Below are 14,863 nucleotides of genomic sequence, written 5' to 3'. Positions count from 1 at the left end.
AATGTATGGCAAGAAAATTTACTCAGCTGTTCTTTTTAATTGGCACAAATTTAGGTTTATCTGGCTAAGAAGACATTGGATAAACTAGAAAATTTCCTGGAGTGTGAACTCAAGGAAGATGTCCATCAGACCTCTGCCAATGGCTTCCAAAATGGGATACTACATATTCTGATGTAATATTGGCTATTTTGACACCTTGTCTTAGGTCTATGCCTGCACAATATGGTATAGCTGAGATTAGCTTCCCTTAAAAAATGTCTGCAGAATAAGATTCTGGATGGCTATTTTGGAGACTCTGATCTTTGGCAAGCATCTGGGACTTAGTTGATAACCTCCTTATGAGGAAATAGTCCCTCACCATTCTGGCAGATCTCTGTGGTCTCTGTTTTCTGCCACTTCATCTTTTCCTGTGATAAACTTGGTCAGAGGAAAAAGAAGAAGAAATTTCTTTCATATTTGTGGAAGGCCTTTAAGCATTGCATGCTTTTTTTTTTCTTTCTGTACTACTAGTGAAGTTTCTCAGGTTTTTGACTTTTCCAGCATATTTGTAGCTGTTCTGATTGAGATTTGATACTGGTTTTAAGTAAGGCAGTTCTCCAGGTTTGCCTCAGTTTGGAAAACTTTTGTGAGATGACTTGATTTTAGATATGGTCACCTTTGGATGTGTGCTCCAAGTCCCATCTACAGAAAGGACCCTGCTAGTGGATCACTCCTTGCCAGTGAAGCTCTCGGGACAAGTCCAGATTCTACTATTAAAATGTGCTATCCCAGTGTTGGAAGAGGGCAGGAGGTTCCCTTCTGGCTTTTCCTGATCTAATTAGAGACAAAAAAGTTCAATTTTATTCTTGACCTCATTGACTTCAACTACCACATCATGTGTCAGGTCTGGATGGTCATCCTCCAGGTTATTATGCCCTTGTTCCTGCAAGCCATCTGAAACCTGTTTCTGGACATGATAGATATCTTTTTGTGCACCAGCCTTTGGGGTGCTTACAAGAGATTACTCTTAGCATTTAGGCTTTTTTCAGTACTTAGAATCTTCCCCAATGTGTTGGAAGTGGTGGTTAAAGCCTTAAGACAGAAAGCTATTCCCTTACCTGGAGAACTGGCTGCTGGTGGTCCTGTTCAGGGACTTTCTAGAGACAGACATCTTGTGGGCATTACTATAGCTACAGATTGTAGTCATCAAGATAAACTGGAGAAATATTGCTTAATCCTAGGTTTGAGAAATTCCTTCACTCTGTCACAGCTGGAAAGTCTCCAGTGACTGCTGTTCCTGTTTCTAAGGAAACCTCATGATGTCACTGGGTGACCTCATTTTGCAGAGTTCAGTTTTGGACAGTGCTTGCCTCCCAGACTTGATGGCAACCATTATCTTTATGATGCCATTGGGACACCTGAGGATGTGAGTGTTTCAGAGGACTATATAGTGCCATTGAATTTAGAGCTACCATGGTGCACAGACGTAATGTTGGTGTTAACCTCTTTAAGTGGACTGTAACATGACAGATAATCCCTACCAGGCTTATGGCAGATTTTCTGTTTCTGCAGCCAAGCCTATCTCAGGTTGTTTAGATGGAGGCTTTTTATGCAAGTTGGGGCACCCACATAGACATGTACACTATACAGTGAAATCATTCCTCCCTTGAAAGGGTGGTAAACGTTCATTAGTTATAGCTTGGAACAGTGCTGCCAGCCGTTAATGCCTTGGACTAACAACTATTTTCAGAGCCTCTCCTCACACAGTCAGACATGTGACAACTAGTCCATCATATGGTATCTAACCCTGCAAAGAAGAAGAAGATCATACTCTCTCTGCAAGGAAGCAATACTTACTTAGAACAAAGACATAGACAGTGGCTTCATTCTCATTCATGCTCAGTGCTTGGGAGATTTATGAGCTTGCCCTCTGATTCTGTTCTGGCTCTCTAAATTCAAAGGCTGGCTCTCATATTGGTCTTCTGGAAGTGAGACATTCTTTAGATCTTCCTGTTTACCATCTGGGAGAACATAGTCGTTCTCCTCTTCTTCTCACTAGATCAGGGCAAAGGGGGGTAATGAAAGATGCATCTTCTGTCCCCTAGCAAAAAAAGTTTCTGTTATACTTTCGAAGAAGGAAGCTCCATTGGACTTTTGACCAGTTCCAGTGGATTCCATACTCATTTTAGAGGAGCTCAGGGAAGAAAGGCTGAAATGCATTATCATTGTCCCGTATTGTCTGAGAAGTGCATAGGTTCAAACCCTGGCCAAGGATGTCCTTTATGACTGGAGTGGTAATCAACTTCACATCAGAGCCTGACTGCTGATACATTTTTCCTGTTATTCTGCCAGGCTTTCTGGTGGGGTTTACTAAGTGCCTTAGTGTGTTAGGAAGCCATCAACTTTGCAAGTGTATACCTCTAAGTGGACATGATTCCATGTTTAGAAGAAATGGTACCCAATACCAATCCAAATGACTACTTTGCAGATGATTCTGTGAGAGAAAATGTGAGGGTGTAAGTTATAACATATTGTCTTTGGAAATGTTATCTACTATGTTACCTCAAAATGTATGCAGCCTAAACACAATAACTCATATATTGTGGCATAAAACGTGTCACTCAAGTACACGCAAGCTCTATAAAGATGTACTTGAGGAGATCAGGAATTTGTGGAAACATGTAAACACTGAAGAAAAGTGTTATTGTGGTGGAAGGCTTCTCAATTCCCATTATAAAGTCTTGCTTTAACCATACTTAACTCAGATAAAACATGATCATTATCAAAGTATACAAATAATGATTACTTTTTCTCTGCTACCAGTCAATCTTGAAATATATTACTTAGCCATGTATTGAGCCTTTACCTTCACTGTTTGTTACAGCTAAGAAGTGAACCATACAGTAATGAGTAGACAACATCTCCAGCAAATACAGCTTAAGCAAACCAAAAATTATCAAAGTTAGGTTGAGCAGGTTAATGTAATCACTTCTCAGAAGTGTATGTATCAGAAGTTACACTCAAGTGCAAATATTATGAATGAAATAGCGTTAACGCATAGTCCTGTAGTTATGGAAATAAGAGAGCTACTGGGTAAACAGATACATCCAGTATAAAAATTTATGTAAAAGTTGTTGAAAACTGGCAAAGCTCTGAGCCTGCATTAAATGTTGTGAACAGACTTTAGGAATTTCCAGTATTTATAACTGAAGTGTGATACTATAATGATACCAGTTCTCAGTACTTTGAACTGAAACTCAGAAGACAGATATTACTTTCAAAAAATCTCAGTGCTACATACCAATATGCACATTTGCTTGCATCACTCATTATTAAGGGGTTGCATGCATAAAAAAACGTATAAATCCAGTTTAGTTTTGAATTTTGAGACGGTAGAAAATAATATAAAAATAAGAGATTTTTTAGAGAAAAAGAGCAGCGCCAAATGTGTGTGTGTGTGTGTGTGTGTGTGTGTGTGTGTGTGTGTGTGTGTGTGTGTGTGTGTGTGTGTGTGTGTGTGTGTGTGTGTGTGAGCAAATGTAAGTATTTGTACACATTTGTTTGTATTATATATATATATATATATATATATATATATATATGTGTATGTGTGTGTGTGTGTGTGTGTGTATATCTATATACATACACAGACACACATATGTGGCTGCTCCAATTTCCTCCCACATTCCAACGACATGCAACAGGTGTGAGTGAGTGAACTACAGTTGCAGGGCTAGCCACCTGGCAGTGTTAATCTTGGCTTTAGATGATTGTCACTGTTGAAGTGACACCCTGACCCCATGTGTAAAATGGGAAAAGGGGTTAAGGATGAATGGATATATATATATATATATATATATATATATATATATATATGTACATATATATATATATATATATATATCTGTATGCATATACATATACAGACACGTGTGTGTGTGTGTGTGTGTGTGTGTGTGTGTGTGTGTGTGTGTGTGTGTGTGTATATACGTGTATGTATGTATGTATGTATGTATGTATGTATTTGGGTATAAGAGCACATTATTGAAATGTCCAGTGCTTGTTTATTTCAATCAGGTTTTTTTTTTACAGAGGATAAGAATTGCCCCCTCCCTCCAACTGAACCCATGTTAAAGCCCTCTGTGGTGTTTTGTTAGAATGAGATTTGATGTATGGGGGCTGAATCATTAGATAGTTGATGTAGTGACAAATTGAGTAATAATGGCGTAATCATACATGTGTATTATAGTAAATATATGGTTTGTATGTGTGTGTGCTTGTGTGTATGTGTGTGATATGTATAGGTGGGTATCAGACAGATTTGTATAAATATAGCTACAGGTATATACATACAGTAACTAAGGAGTGTTACTATGGATTTTCTAGTTTTATTAAATTGGGATTACTTAAGATGGTTTTGTTACTGCTACTTTTTTTCTGCAAGGGTCGTAAATATTTTTTTTGCAGTCAGTAGCTGCTAAGTGGTACATGAAAGCAGATAGCGTTTAATGACTCAAATGTTATTATGTTAGCATGTGTAGTAATTAAGTGGGGCTTCTTCTGTGATGTACTTAGTGTATCATTATTTAAAGTGCAAATTCATTATGTATTGATGTTCTTCGAAGCCTATACTGATGCACACTAACCTTTCCAGGCTGTTTGCAAATTTAAAGCACCTGCTGATTGGAGACAAGCACATTATTTGCACTTAACCATTTGCTCTTTCAGCTCATGTGTAGTCAGCAGGAAATCTTTCTGTATAGTAGCACTACGGGTGAGGAATGCTGTTTAATAACTAGTACAGAAAATTAAAAAAACATTGATAATGTCCATTCTCAAAATTATTTTTGAAAAGCACACATGGGTAGATCTGAAGATATTAGCTTAAATGGAGCATATTTTGATATTCTGATCTAATTAAAGGCAAATGACATAAGCAGGAAGGCTTTATGGAGCATTCATTTGTGACCATTTTTAAAAATTGCACATTCTGATAGATATATAAGAATGAAGAGGTGAATTAGAATGGATTTTAATACCTTCATGTTATAGGGGGATGCAGTTTGATATTCATTTGGTGAAACAGATACAGACCGTTGTAAAACTGCCTCTAACCATTAATATTGTATGTAAGATACAGTAATAAGTATTTCACAGATCAGTCCTCTTTGAAATTGTGTGAGCTTCTGCCCACAGTGCACTACTTTCTCCCCTTAGACACATATGTGAGCATTCCTACATAAAGAGTAAGGAGCTTGCACACCCTCTAAATAAACATTCTAGCTACTAGGTTACATTTATTTTATTTATTTATTTAACCGGGTTAGTCCAACTGAGCTTCTGGCTCATTTTCAGTGGAGACCCAGGGAGAAAAGCTCCTCAGGGAGTTTAAACATTTAACAACAAACAGTTAACAAAATATCATTTATAATCATCTGAAAATTACATTAGGTTACAATGTCATATAGAAGGAATAGTGAATAATGCCTTCATAATTCTTGTTAGGTTATATACACCATGTATATAAAGTGGTTAAAACCCAGTGAGGCAGAGAGGTTAAAGTTTGTTATGACAGATAGGGGAGGAGAGGAAATTGAGGGAGGGTATAACTGAAAAGAATAGAAGGGAAGGAGATAGTGGGAGAACAATGAATAAAAAAAGTGAGGACTGGTGTAGGGAGGGGTATTCGAAGCTGGGGTAGGGTAGTTTCAGGGGGGATGACTACAGTAGCAGGAACATTTATTTGTTAGGTATCTTTGAGTGGCTAGCGTGAAATGTTTGGTATGGTCAAGGGACCTAATTTCTTGGGGTAGTTGGTTTCAAGATGCAGGAGGGTTATAATCATAGAGTAAACATCCTGTTTTGGTTTTGGGTTTATAAATCTGTAGCAACTCTTGGTCTGAGCTGCGTAGTGTCCTGGTCGGGGAATATTTAGATATAATAGATAAAAGGCTAGGGCAGAAAGAGGGCAGATAGAGGATGGAGTGGATAATTTGTATTTGATGTAGTAGGAGCAGATGGGGGAATTTGAGCCAGTCCAGTTGCTTAAGGGATAAGCAATGGTGGGACTTGTAGGTCTGGTTTTCTGCGAATATAGCCACCTTATTATAGGTAGTTTCACCCGCGGTGGTGGTGCTGCGGTAGCATTGTCGCCTCACAGTAAGACGCTGTCCGGTTTGATTCTCAGCTAGAGCGTCTTCTGCGTGGAGACATGCGTGAATGGGCGTACCTTCGTTGAAGGTTGTGCGTCAGGCCTGGCAAGCCGGTACGTAAAAATCAACTGCCAATCATTAGCGGACCCGGAGTTCAGCTGTGGCGACCCCTAACCGGGAAAAGCCGAAAGACACAAACAATTATAGGTAGTTTAAAGTTTTGTAATGAGTGTGGTGTTAACATTTGTGAATAAGTGACAGCTGTATAGAAGGGTGGGAAGAAGAAATGCATGGGAGAGAGTTATTCTGGCTGTGTTAGTTAAATATCTCTTATTGCGCTAAAGGAGTCCAAGTTAAAGGTGAGATTTTTTAATAGAATTAGTCACATGGAGATCAAATTTAAGCTGATCATCTATTATGACTTCCAGCAGTTTAGTGCTAGGTTCAGCAGTAATGATAGTGTTATTGCTTGATAGGATGATAAATGTGGTTTTGAGACTGGTGAGGTTCTTGGGGAGGAAGAGTAGGAGCTTGGTTTTCTTAGGACTGAGAATTAATTTGTTATCACAAAGCCATGTCTCTATGGTGGATGCCTGGGTAGTAGAGTGAAGGTCTGATGGATTATCTGCAATGGTGATGACAGTAGAGTCATCTGCATATTGTACAAGTGTTGAATGGGGACAAGAGGTGTAAAGTAGATTAGTGAAAATATTAAAGAGCAGTGGCCCAAGTATGGATCCCTGGGGGACTCCCATTGGCACATGGCGGGGGGTAGCGTAGATTGCCATTTAGCAGCCTGCTGGCGGTTATAGAGATAGCTAGAGAACCAGGAAATAGTATGAGGAGAGAATTTTAATTAGGAGAGTTTGTCCAAGAGGAGAGGATGGGAGACCATGTCAAAGGCTTTGGAGAGGTCCAGGAACAGGCACGAGACAAGTTTATTGTTGTCACGGGCTAGAGATACAGTATTGATGAAGGATATTAGTGCAGTTGTGGTACTATGTTTGGGACAGAATCCATGTTGAGTGTGTGTGAGAAGGTTTTCTTGTAGAAGGTACTGCATTATCTGCTTGTGAATGCATTTCTCTAGAATTTTAGAGGGGGGAGAGAGTGTAGCAATTGGTCTGAAGTTTGATATATCAAAGGAATTACCACCTTTGTGAATGGGTAATGTAAAGATTTTTTTCCATATTGCTGGGACATACGATTCAGAGATAGAGCAGTTAATCAGAATGGAAACTGGATAGGTTAGGGGTTCAGCAGCAATCTGTAGGAAATAGGAAGATAGATTATCATATGTGGGGGAGCAAGGTTTGAGTTTGTAGAGTAAGGATTTTATATAGTTAGTTGATACAGATTTAAGGGAAAAAAGAGTTAGAAGTTACATACATCTCTCCCTCTCTCTCTCTCTCCCTCTTTCTATATCTGTCTATCTATATATAGATACACACACACACACACACACACACACACACACACACACACACACACACACACACACACACACACACACACATATTGCTACAGTTCCATATGTCAGCTGTAATAGTCACCTTCATTTTTGGTCAGTTACTGCTTTGCTCAACTAGCACGTGCGAATGTGTTTTGTATTTTAGGCTGTTTGCCCTTTCATGGTGGTTGTGTGCCTGCAGAGTTAGCGTAAGGGAGTGTGAGGTGAAGCCCCTTTTTTTTTGGGGAGTGTAGCAGATTATGCCCTTCCCTCATAAAAACACTTTTTGGCTGAGTTTTATGATAGGTGAATTTTCTTTTCTTTTTTTTTTTTTGTGATGGGAACATGTATTCATTTGTTTTCTATTGAGGTGACTGTATCACAACTAGATAATGGCAATCTAGCTGCTAGAAGGCCATAACATTGCAGGTCTGGCACCTAGACCACTGCATTTATGAAATTGTGGACCTAAGCTCCTGTATCCTGCACTTGGAGAATAGTATAATGTTGTGGATGTGATCCAAAGTCATCCTTGTGAAGGAATGTGCCGCACAGACATACGGAGGGCAACCTCAGAGATAGTGACCCATAAAGACTGTAGTCATGGTAAAGTCCTTGCTCCACTTGATCCCTAAGACTGTTTTGAGGGGGAAGTCCAGCAACCAATCATCTAGGTAAGGAAACCAAGAGATTGTTGTACTGTGATATCTCTGCCAATATGGTTAAACCTTTGTTGAATGGTGTGAGGCTGAGAAGGTCCAGAATGCATCATTTTGCTTTACAGATGCTATTCACTGATTGCAAAGTAATGAAACTCCTTGTTAGGATCCCAAATTATGATATTCAGTTAGTTACCTTTCATGTCTGTTGACATCCCTGAAGAGCACTGTGGCAACAGCAGGCTCAATGCTTACAGGATGATCATGTTAAATGTCCCATATTTGATGCAAAGATGGAAGTTGCTCAAATCCATAATCTGAATGATCCCTAACCTCCTGGGCATGAGGAAAAACTGTTATTAAAACCATTGCCAGCATTCATCCGTGGAAGAATCTCTGTAAACATGGAGAACTGAAATTCAGTGAATGATAACTTCATGAATGCTATCTCCCCAATCCTAACTCCCCAGAATAGCAAGTCCTAGAATATTTTTACATTTACTGGTTCTAATGCAGTAAAGCAGTTGTGCATGTTGTTTTCTCCCTTACTAAATAGTCCCTTTCCTCCTCAGTTATCCAACCATGGAGTTAGCAAGTAAGTGGGGGCTGAGGGTCTACCACTCTGCAAAAATATTTTTGTCAGGTGTGTGCTTCTATCAGTTTAGCCCATCAAGTTTACTGTTGGTGGGTTATGGTTCAAGTTCTTATAGTGGGCCCATGGTGAACCCTCATTTGCCTGGGTGGTGCTGAAAATGAGTTAGCATCTAGTCTGACAATAGAGAATGAGCTGGGAGTTTTTGAACAGCTCTAAGATGTGCCCTTGTTGTGTAATGCCCCTGGCCTACTTGTCTTAGATAATGACTGATCAGGCTGGGTGAGCCCAGATAACTAGTCATATACTGATGTATAGCAAAAGTAGTCAGGTGTGCTGCAGTACTTGTCTTAACAAAAATCCTCTTGGAGGAACTCAGTGCTACCCTAGGAGAAAAAAAATCCCATAACATTTGCAAACACTGATATTTGGAAGGGTTCTTCCTCATATAGGGTTGCCAGACTTGGTAGAGGAAGATTAAGGGTTGTGTATTTCCCTGTTCATCTTAAGGAGAGATTCAGTAATTTCCTTGGTGGGGACCCCAAAAAAGAATATCATTCATGATAGTGACATCCAAAATAGCTTTGCATACTTTTTTTAAGCAGATACACTTCTGTTGTATTAACTGTTGATCGGACAAAGTGGGATGCAAAGATGTAAAACAGACATCTCGATCCATAATAATTCAGGAAATAACAAACTATAAAACATGCAAAAATATTTACGATGAACATTTCCAAGCTATGTGATCAAGTCCAAGCTAAAATATCCCTAGTTATGCCCTTAAGAGCCAGTAAGCTAGTCTTCTGATACTCTCCATTTAGCCAGTGTTATATCTGTAGATTTGGATTAGAGCCAGCATTCTCCAGTTGTTTCAAATCCACCAACAAACCCCTCAGAACCCCCATGACCAGAGAAGTCGGAAATTTCCACTTTATTTTTATACATTTTTGGCCAGTAACATAACCATATTCAAAGCAGACTTGCCAACTTGACCTAAGCATAGTACCCCTTCACTACCTCCAGGAAAAACAACTTGGTGTTGCCATGAACTAAGATTAGCTCTGGCAATCACAAAAGATGTGTCACATATCACCCATGACTCCCTGGTCACATCTCCAACACATAGATAAAACTTGAGGGAAACACCTAGCCAGTCAACAAGATGTGTAAAAATAATTGTAAAGATATTGCCAGCAAAAAAAAAAAAAAAAAAAAAAAACAATCTGGATATAGTAGTGTATCGGGGAGCCAGCCGGAGATTCACATATTCTTCAAAAATTTGGTATACTTTATCATGAAATGTAGACAGCCTGAGTCAGGCAGCCCTGCATAAGCAGGATTAAGAGGCCACAGGACTAACCTTTGCATTCACAATACAAACATACAGCTGGCTTTTGTAAAGCCCAGTACAGCTGTAGCATAGTGTTAATGGTCTTTGAAGCAGTGTCTTACTCATCTGATTTAGGGAGACTAGAGAACTATTCCAATGTCTAGTCAGTCAGTCAGTGACATATGTAGCAGTCAAGGGCACACAAGTCCAAAATGACAACTGAGTTATTTTGATGTCTACATTGTGGAGAAGGAGGCTAGAGTGATATGCTGGGATATCTGTGACATGCTGATTAGAACTTGTGAAAAGCCATGAACCAAAGATGAGAAATGTGAAAAAATAAAAAAGTTTTTTTCCATTAAAGATGCAGCAGATATGTGAATATGAAAACTACAAAATTTGTATTTCTTTTTTCAGTAAAAGTGCAACAGAGCTTTGAAAATTGAAAGTGCTTCAGCTATATTCATTAACAGAGCTTAAATGTCTTAGACTGATACTTCTGTCATAAACTATATTTCCTTCATGACTTGGAACTTTCTAGTAATCTAAGCAACTTTGCATTGGAGGATATTATTTAGATTAAGGCTTTTGATCCAGCAGGAAGTGAAGAACCAGTATTCCTTTACCAAAAGCAAATGTATGGATTTGTCTGTAATGTGTATGCATACATCTTAACCTCTCAGCACAAAAGATCTGGAGAAAGCCGAAAATAATGGGCGACAAAGCCCTAAATATAGGGACAATTTTAAATATTGCTCTTACAAACTTAGAATGTTGCCAGAATAAAAGGTCTTGTGTTAGCATGCAATTTCTGAAGAATATGAAGTCTGAAACTCAAATGCCTATCATTATTTAGTGAATTCACTGACTTGACACAAAAATCCAGAAAACCACAAATTTTATGAAGAACAGGCCAAACATATGACTCAAAAATTTGGACATTCTGCGAAAATGTGGACAGTTGTGAAGTATTTGTGTTTATATTAAATATAGTGTGACTATATGGGTCAACCTTGTATAACTGAAATTACACTACCCCGACTCTCTCATCGCCGAGATGACTTCACCTAAACCTCTAATCACTGAAGCTACGAATCATCACACTTTTTCATAGGGAAATGAACCACTTGGCCACCAGGGTGAACTTTGCCCTTTTGCCCAGTGTAGTGTGATCTCACTCGCTTATTCACACACACACACACACACACACACACACACACACACACACACACACACACACACACACACATTTCTCCCTCAGAAAATGCATATTCAAGTAACAATGTGTAACAGCAGCATTCAAAATGTATTCCTATTTTGAGCCTTTGTCCCCCATTTATTTTAGGCTTATCCAGTTATTTTGAGCTAAGATGTCAAGAGGTACGCAAACCTCTTAACTCATGCTGCTGCTGCCAAGGATTGCTTGATCACTCTCACTCTTCACTATGTTTCTTTCTCTCTGTCTCACACACACACACATACACACAGTTTTTTCTGCTTTTTCTGCTTTTATGCTTTTATGCATGCATTCACTCACACACACAGACGGAAACAAGCACACACACACAAACACGCATACACACACACACACACACACACACGCACATACTTTTTTTCTGTTTCATTTATTTTTTTTATACTAGCTAAGCAGCGAAAGCGCTACTTATTGAGGGTAAAATAATAGCTTGATCAAACTCTCTCACACACAGACGTCAACACATACACACACATATTCTTTTTTCTTTTACACTCACTAAATAGCAAAAGTGAGTGCAAAATTATGGTGGCCATTAGTTTTTTTCACTCCAACATTCACGGCAACTTGATATGCCGCCATGAAGCAGTGGACTCATTTTTCAATTCGGATTATCAGTAGATTAAGATAGATGGGCGAGCTGTAGATTAATACCCTGCTGGAGAACTTTCATTCTCCAGTCAGGTGCAGTCTACAGGTCGTCCATTCTCTAAGAGTGAATAACACATGGCTGACCTGTGTAAGACCTTTCAGTGTGCTCTGATGTAGACCTTTGTATACAGAAATCTTTTTATATTTATTTAAAAAATGTTTAGCAGACCACAACAAAAATGCAAGTCATTGTTCTTTTGTCTTTTTCAGCCTTCAAGAAAAGCAATATTCTCTCAGTATGGCCATTAAAGAATCTACTGCCAAAGTAAGTACATATTAAAAGTAATAAGTAATGTACATTTGTGGACAGGGACTAGACTTTACCAAAAATGAACCCTGACATTCTTCAGAAAGAGTTCTTTAGATGAGTCCTGAAAGAAGTTTCAAAAATGTAGTCAGTTATTTGTTTTATTGGGAGGGATATAATTTTAGTTTATATAGTCCATTCTGTGCAGGATCATATAACATTTTTATTAGTAGTGGCTGAAACATTAGAATGGCTTCTCCATATCCTGACTCACTTTTTTTTCTGAAAGTTGTGCATTCCTCAGTGTATGTCTAGCACAGTAATGGATGCGCCTGAGTTATTGATAAATATTGGCTTTCCAACAGCACTTTGAAAATGGCCATTGTAGACACTGGGAAAATGTGTGACTTGACATGTTTTGGAAATTGTTTCTGTTGTATTTCTGTGTTGTACAAAAAACTGAACTGTTATACCCATACTGCTGAGCAGATTTGATTATAGACATTTTAGACTTACTATGAGGTGCAATCTTAGGAGAAGTTTATTTGTTTAGTGGGCACAAGAGGCTTGCCCCCATTTACCTTTTTGAACTTTCTTAATGGAATGGGTGCAGTTAATCAAGTCCCAATGCCCAGACAAAAAGTTATGCAAAGCATATTATCTGTAAGTTAAATGCAGTTTTTGCTAAAATTAAATTAGATGGATGGAACAGGCTTCGATGGTCATGTTCTAATGTACAGAGAAACACTTATGTAAACCATATAATTTGAAAATTAAATGTATGCTTTACTGTAATTAAATTAAATGATGGAATGACTTTAAGAAGAGCTTATATTAACAATACTATTGGTAAATTAAATAAATTATTTTAATGTAATTGAATTAGATGGATGACTTTAAAGAGCAGCTTCACTTTACTTCAGCCTTTTTTAACGGGAGTCACAGAGACAACAGATTGTGCAAAATGGATCAACCTTCTATTTCCCTGGATACATATTTCAGCTTATCCTGAAGGATCTCCAAACACTGCATGTCAGCTTAGAGATATAATCTCTCTTATGTCTGCTTTGGGACCTCCTCACTTTGGACCAGCATGGCTTCTGACCCCACTGCAGAACAGCAGCCTTAATGGCTTTTCTGGAAACCATAAACTACCACCATGATAATGTAAGTGAGTCTCAGAAACTTTCCTAGATATGGCAAAGTCATTTGACACAGTATCCCACTATAAACTGATACAAGCCCTAGCTCACCTTAATCTCCATCTAACCAAACAGTATCACAACTTGAAATCTGTCCTTCAAATCACACTCAGGTCGTCAAATGTTTTTTCTTCTTCTTACCTTTGTCCCCCGTCAATACATGGTCCTTTACTCTTCAGTGTTTTCATCAACAAGCTACAGACTTTAAACGGGCCAGCTACACTGATCCATTATGTAGATGCCCTTACAGTAATGTGCTCAACTGACTTCCTGACTGAGCTTCATTCACACACTCATGACTGTTTATCAGTGGTTATAGGATCGTGAATTCTTGCTCCATCCAAAAAAAAAAATAATGCTTTTCCTTCCAAAAACAATACCCCCAACATCAACTAATCTAACAATGCTATCTTCAAAAAGCATTACCCTAGTTCCCAACACAAAATATTTTGGAGGTGATTAAAGATTACAGCCTAATATTTGATCTGCACATAATGTTACAACAAAAACCCATCAAAAACTAGGAGCACTATACAAAGTCAGATGATACTTAATCAGTAAATGATGCAAATCCATAGCCTCATCCTGTCATCAAACTTATTATATGTAGTACTCATATTCACCAATATCCACCCAAGTGCACAGGCTCAAAGAGTGCTGCAATTAAATTTCAACGCTTGGCGCTGCACTTCCCAGTAGAACCCACCACTGTACTACCCTTAAGAGAATCAATTGGATGGAGTTACCTAACTATCTAAAATACACTCAGTTCAAAGGTGCCAGGACAATTGTCCATTGCTGGCATCCATATTCAAGTGGTACTCCCTCTCTAGAGTCTACAATCCCAATACAAAAACACTTGGTGCTCCAACATAAGGCTCACATTGCCAGTGGGAATGCTCTATATTCTTCCTCACTTACTAGATACTGAAACCATAGTCCTTCTGCACCAAGACAGGTTGAAAGCCTCATTGCTTTCAAGAGCAACTTCTGAAGTAATCTCCCAAATTCCTGGCTCTGTACCTGTCCCACAATACCTTGCCAATTCATTGACCTCTTTTCTGTCTCCCTCTCCTCTCTCATCTGCACTCCCAAAAGTCAGTGCATCAGTCTTGCATGTACGCACCCCTAAATACTCTGTTGACACTCACCCCTAAATACTCTTGCTGATTAATAAGCATTTACTTACTTGTACATATTTGTGTAAAATGTCTTGCAGTTTCAGACAATAATGCACTACTGACTGGTGTACATTTAGTTATTTGTGCATTTTGTATAAAAATCTCTCCTTCATACAGTAATTACAATTTTACTGTTTTATTACTCTAAATGCCCCTCCCAAT

General features: G+C 38.6%; 1 protein-coding gene across 1 annotated transcript in view; it reads left to right on the top strand.

Moving 5' to 3' along the window:
• The window catches only part of DISC1 (DISC1 scaffold protein), a 2,387,713-nt gene that overhangs the window by 1,156,275 nt on the left and 1,216,575 nt on the right, over positions 1-14,863 (top strand). Inside the window, exon 7 of the mRNA XM_044077020.1 lies at positions 12,282-12,336. Coding sequence (XP_043932955.1) covers positions 12,282-12,336 — 55 coding nt within the window. The remainder of the gene's footprint in view (positions 1-12,281; positions 12,337-14,863) is intronic.

This window comes from Protopterus annectens, chromosome 1.part1, assembly GCF_019279795.1.
Source record: "Protopterus annectens isolate FY-2018-M chromosome 1.part1, PAN1.0, whole genome shotgun sequence".
In the NCBI taxonomy this organism is placed as follows: domain Eukaryota; kingdom Metazoa; phylum Chordata; order Ceratodontiformes; family Protopteridae; genus Protopterus; species Protopterus annectens.
This window is presented reverse-complemented; position numbering and strand designations above follow the sequence as displayed.